Genomic DNA, 6,000 nt, shown 5'->3' on the forward strand with positions numbered 1-6,000 from the left:
AATCAATCCACGGAATGAGTTAAACAAGGTTAAGAAACGGACCAATCAGAAGCTGTGACGTAAAACAGACTTCGGCAATCTCCGTCAGTCACGTGACTCTCTTTGCCCCTGTGATCGTGAATCTCCGTCCACAGTCTCCCTCTTTTTTAGACAGGAGGTCGGCTAGCTTCCACTGAGGTACCATGTTCCGAGCCGTTTTCCGACTCTCATCCACCGGGGCCCGGTGCCTGGTCCGGTCGAAACCCTCCATCTCCGGTAGGACCATCCTCTAAACATCTACCGTAAAAATAAACAGCTTCTCTGTTATAAAACTCACTAAAATAAGCTAGTTAGCCTAGCCACCTAGCTTAGCTTCCTCCAGCTGTGTGTAAAGCTAACCTCTGGTGACATTGAGTTATTTTAACGGTTGGCTATCATTATGGTGTTAAATGGAGTATTTTTCTGCGGTTTAACCTCATGTGTTGTATTCTGAATAAAAAGCCGGTGTATTAATTAATGCTAGTAATGTCACGACCTTGTGATGACCCTCCTTAGTTTGTTCAGGAGAGTTAAGAGCCGCAGTGTAAACGCATAGCAACACATTGTCTAACTCAGACCCTATATGTACTTGTATTATGTTTAACATGTGCATATAGTTTATTATGGAAGTCTTGAATTACCTGGGACCTGCCTACGTGACAGCTGGAGGGTGCAATCAGCTCTTATATATAGGGGGTCCCGAAATCTGATAAATTATCAGTTCAAAGACATTGTGTTTGTATTTACCTATTTTTATTTTAGGGCATATGTGTTGAGGAAATTAGATATAAAAGACATACGCTGTACACAATTCAATATGTTCACAGTATTTATTGTCGGTAACACAATAGCTACAGAAAAGGTTTGGCAATAAACGTCTCAGGTTCTTCCAACAATGTCAGACACCATCTTAAAACAAAAATAGTGCCATTGACATGCATTAATAGGGAAATGACACACATGAAATAAAATAAGATTGGAAAATAAAACACTGTACAGTAGAATAAATACTGGTTAGTGTATGTATAACTATGTAAAATATGGCCAATTTTATGTGGGGGAAACTTCTGAAGCAAGTGGAGTCAGGACTCAGAGAGACACGAGGAGAGCTGGAGCTTTGAGGGCAAACACTGACGGTTTATTTGGAGCTTCGGCCAGAGAATTCACAAGACATGTCACGAGCCACGAGTTGACCACACGTTGAGATGCCACAATCAATTCTGAAGAGCCCTCCTGTAGCTCCAGGTTTTAACTAGTTCAGAGACAATAATCAACATTATTCAATAGATAGACTAAACAGCTGAGGACACTGAATCACATTTGTTGTCGCTTATGGCTCGGGGTCATCTGCACCCCGAGAAGGATGTGTTCCAGGTGTCCCACAACCATAACTATCTCTCACAGAGAGTGGCCCGGTCACAAACTGGTGACAACAACAAAATGCTAGGGCAGCCCCTCCTTAAGGGACATAACGGCTGCTCAAAGTTGGGCATCTGCGTCAGAGGGCGAAAGGTTAACATGTATACAGAATTATTCCCTGACATTTTCGACATGCAAACTTTGTGTATTCCTGCTTTTTACAAGGTTTCAGTAGAAAAAACATTCATTATATTTCCCTATTAGTGAGTTCTTGAAACTTCGGGAATATTTGTGTCGCTTGTATTATTTAAAAACATTGTAAATGAACCTCTGGATGTCATGTTTTCAGCTCCATTGGCCTCCAGATGTTACTCCCACGGCCGGGTGGAGACGGACGAGGAGTTTGACGCCCGCTGGGTGACGTACTTCAGCAAACCTGACATCGATGCCTGGGAGCTGAGGAAAGGTACCTTTGTGCTTTTTAAATATATTCTGAGGATGTGTCCTCGCTCTGTTGTTAATAGTGTGGTTCATGTGTATTGTTTGGATACAATGGTGCAATATAATGATTGCTCTTCTAACTAATGTTTATTCTAAATATAGTACAGGCAAGAGATGCAAATAAAGGACACAGCAGGACATTTAGATGAGAACACCAGGTCAAGCTACATTTAATAAATTGTTAATATTAAATAAATAACCCAAAACCAAACTAAAAGGATCCCTTCAACATTTTTAAATAACTAGGTTGACGGTCCAATACACTCAAGAACCAAAGACACACACATACGATATGCATAGCATATGTATTGTCCCATTTCATGTTTTGTAATGGTTTGAGGCAATATTATGAATGTGTCATTATGCTGCTGTCAAATCCTCGTCTCAGTACGATACCAGTCACCTCTTTGGAAACATTGGTATAACTGCCTTTTTCATTTATATTGAACTGTATGTCTTTTAAAAATGGACCTTGAGTCTCTTCAATAAAGCTGACGAATATCTTCTCCACAAGAAATTGTCTCTGCATGTGTGACCATTAAAAAGGGTTTCATCTCTCTGATTCTATTCTATCGAAGGCATGAACACCCTGATCGGGTACGACCTGGTGCCCGAGGCTAAGATCGTGGACTCGGCGCTCAGAGCGTGCCGGAGACTGAACGACTTGGCCAGCGCCATCCGTATCCTGGAGGCCGTTAAGGTGAGATCACTTTGGGGTTAAGGGAAGTACTGAAGGAGAAAAGAGACTTCACGGACACTGGGAGACGTCATTAGGATGAGACCGAGGATGTTATTCGTGTTCCTCGGACGACTCAAAGCACATTTAGAAAAAGATCCCAGTCCGTGTGTTTAGAGCAAGTGGTACCACTCTGCATGAATGAGGGGTGAATGACTCGTAGTATGTAAAGAGATTTGAGGGGTCAAAGAGACCCGATAGCTGTCCTCCCTGCTGGACAATATGTCCCACCCCCTCCAGGACACCCTGTCCTCACTGTGCAGCTCCTTCAGCGATAGGCTGCTGCACCCCACCTGTCACACGGAGAGATACCGCAGGTCCTTCCTTCCTGCAGCGGTCCCTACACACACCACAACACAGACTATATCACGCCTTGCTGATAAACACCAATCAACTATGTGCAATATGTGCTATATATATATAAGCCATTAATAACTGTGTAATTTATACCTGGCTGCTAAATCCTTAGAACCGTTACAAGGTGTGTTTTTTTTGCATTTTGTATCTTGTAAATTGTGTAACTTGCTGCAGTTAAATACCATCATACTATGTGTGCAATATATGCATTACATTATATACATAAGCCATTAATAACTGTGTAATTTATACCTGGCTGCTAAATTCTAAGAACTGTTACAGGATTTGTATTTTGGAAAGTATTTTTTCTATTATATCATAACTTAGTACTTTTTTCTTACCATAGGTAACACTAAGCTGTCTGTGGCTCTTTCCTGCTGTCACGTTGCAAATGTCCCCTCTGTGGGACTAACAAAGGGATTCTGATAGTAGTCCATTTCCCATACTTCAATCCATCAATGAAACAGAATGTCAGGTTAAATATTGCTCAGGGAAATACAGTCAAGTTAGTGTTATATGCAAATTATTAAAAAATCAATCCTACAGAAGACCTTCAGTCTCAAGCTTTTCCATCCATACGTATTGCTGATCGCTGTAAGTAGTGTAAGCGGTGTTCTCCATAACAAAATCCTCTTCATTTGTTATTTCCTCTGTGTCCTTCAGGACAAAGCCGGCCCCCACAAAGAGATCTACCCGTACCTGATCCAGGAGCTGCAGCCCACGCTGTCAGAGCTCGGCATCTCGACTCCAGAACAGCTCGGCATGGACAAGTTGTAGACCCTCCAGGTGACGATGCTCTCATTACAACATGTGTTTTTAGCACATCTCTGCACACGTGTCTCAGGGACAGTTTCATCCCAGAGATGACTCTACATCAGGGGTCTCCAAACCTCAGCAAATAATAAAAGTAGAATGGAATACGGCCCACAAATAAAACGTGTGCTCGGCTTGTACTTCTTAAATATATATGTACAAATATATTACACAGTAGTATTCAGGTGTTAATGAAACCACTTTTCTAATAAAGCTGGAAACATTTTCTAACAAATCTTAGTTGATAAGAAAAAATACTTATTTCCATAACAAGCTTGAAATACACCGTTCCTATTCCTCCTTATTTTAATCAATCTGAAGCTTCTGCTTTAAGGGATGAGCTGCCAACACTCACGAGCATCATTTACCTACATTTGATTGGTTTTTTTAACTTATAACTTCACTTATGAGGCAATGAACCTCTACTGAGGGGCCCAGCCCTTTGTATATTTTTCTGTGTGTGGCCCTCTGAAAAAGGTTTGGCCACCCCTGCTCTATTTACTAATTACTCTTCTTTGTAACTCACTTTTTAAATCGGTTTCAATCAATGTGTTGGAGTCAGTTCTATCTCACACAGGCTCCGCCCTCTACTGGACTCTATGGATACTACTCTTCACCAATGACACGCGAGCGTTCTCACACTGAATTTACATAAATGTAGCCGGCCAATCAGGGCGAGCCTACCCGAATGCGAGCGCAGGCCTCACAGTATATAAGGCAGCTACACCTCCGACTGTCATCCTTTTCTCTTCAGAGACAACACCTGACCAGAGAAACATTTAGAAGTATCTTACCTCCAAGAGCAAGCAAATGGAGTCGCGGCCCACACTCCAGTGACTCGTTTGCGGAGTTTCACGATGAAATTGACATCGTAATTTAGACGGTTTTGGGCGCGAGTTTAAGGATATTACGCCTCACTTTATATTTAAAAAAATGAAATTATCGAAAACCGGATCTGATTTTATATGTATGCCGTACTAGCCGCCAGTAACCGGTATTTCGGTAATTAGGTTATTTTGTATTTAAATGAATATTTTTGACCTCTTTTTGTAACTTATGGTCTGAAGTTGTTTATGTTTGCACCACAACACACCAGAGCTAATCCCTCTGTGTACCTGGTGATAAACTTGATTCTGAATTTAGGAAGTTAATGTGTTAAAATGTGCAGCAGCTCATGAATGATTTTGCTTTTGACTTCCTCTCATCTGAACATGTCTCCTTCTCCTCTCTCCTCAGTTCCTTGGATGTATAACGAGATGACGATGAGCTCTTCTGATTCCCCACTTTAAATATGTCTATATATTGTTGATCAAACCCATGCTTTCCTGTTGTGTACAAAATGGTGGACCTAATAATAAAGAAACCAATAATTTAAGAACGTGTGTTGTGCTTTTAGTTTTGTATATAAATGCATCGTATTTTCCAAGTTGATAAAATAAACACATGTATACAAGATTAAAGGCTTGTTTGAGACGAGCTGCGGCTCGCCTCGAAAGTAGACGAGAATAGCCGATCGCAGCCGGGGGAGGTCTCAAAAAGCTCGCCTGAAGTCGGGCAGCTCGGAGTCGGCTTCGTCTTCTTCTTCTTCTCTCGGTTTTTTGGCAGATTGAAAACAACTTTAAGTTGCATATCGCCACCTCCGGAGTCGGCTTGACTCGGTTTGCATTTATAAAGAATGCACAAATTCACAAATGTTTAATTGTTAATGTCAGATATGTACTAAGTAAATACATTTGTTCCTGCTCAAGATTAGATTCAACTTTATTGTTATTGCACATATTACAGGTACTGAGACAACGAAATGCAGTTTATCTTCTAACCAGGTGCAACAAGCAGTAAAGTGAAAAGTAATGTACAAAATCTATAGAATAAAATATAGAATGAATTGAATGATGAACAAACAGTGAGGGGTATGAATACACTAGATATACACAGCAGCCTGTGAGCAGTATGAACAGTGTGTATAAATATGCTAAGATATCAGGGTTGCCAACTTTGGGTACCTGGTTGGAGTGAGATTTTGATATCATGGGTTTAATTACACATATACGCACTAAATTACTGCTATCATGTCAGCAGCGGGACCTTAGCATATATATAGGATATATATACAAATACACAATATTGGACACAGACTATAAAGGGCACACAGTTTCATTCACTCATGAAAGTCAAACACATGTTTGTTTCCACTGTTTTATTGTGTGCCTTTCGCG

General features: G+C 40.9%; 1 protein-coding gene across 1 annotated transcript; it reads left to right on the plus strand.

Annotated features, from left to right (window-relative positions):
• The first annotated feature begins 88 nt into the window (after positions 1–88).
• On the plus strand, positions 89–5,162 carry LOC117557581 (cytochrome c oxidase subunit 5A, mitochondrial-like). Its single transcript, XM_034233465.1, has 5 exons — positions 89–255; positions 1,727–1,843; positions 2,457–2,578; positions 3,635–3,757; positions 5,021–5,162. The coding sequence occupies exons 1-4, from the start codon at positions 183–185 to the stop codon at positions 3,746–3,748; spliced, it is 426 nt and encodes a 141-aa protein (XP_034089356.1). The 5' UTR covers positions 89–182; the 3' UTR covers positions 3,749–3,757; positions 5,021–5,162.
• Positions 5,163–6,000: the final 838 nt, after the last annotated feature.

The sequence above is a fragment of the Gymnodraco acuticeps genome, unplaced genomic scaffold (genome assembly GCF_902827175.1).
Source record: "Gymnodraco acuticeps unplaced genomic scaffold, fGymAcu1.1, whole genome shotgun sequence".
In the NCBI taxonomy this organism is placed as follows: domain Eukaryota; kingdom Metazoa; phylum Chordata; class Actinopteri; order Perciformes; family Bathydraconidae; genus Gymnodraco; species Gymnodraco acuticeps.

Coding starts and splice junctions, on each gene's coding strand:
- LOC117557581 (XM_034233465.1), top strand. CDS start 183: ATGTTCCGAGCCGTTTTCCGACTCTCATCCACCGGGGCCCGGTGCCTG. Junction 256..1,726: donor GTCGAAACCCTCCATCTCCG/GTAGGACCATCC, acceptor TCATGTTTTCAG/CTCCATTGGCCTCCAGATGT. Junction 2,579..3,634: donor GTATCCTGGAGGCCGTTAAG/GTGAGATCACTT, acceptor TGTGTCCTTCAG/GACAAAGCCGGCCCCCACAA.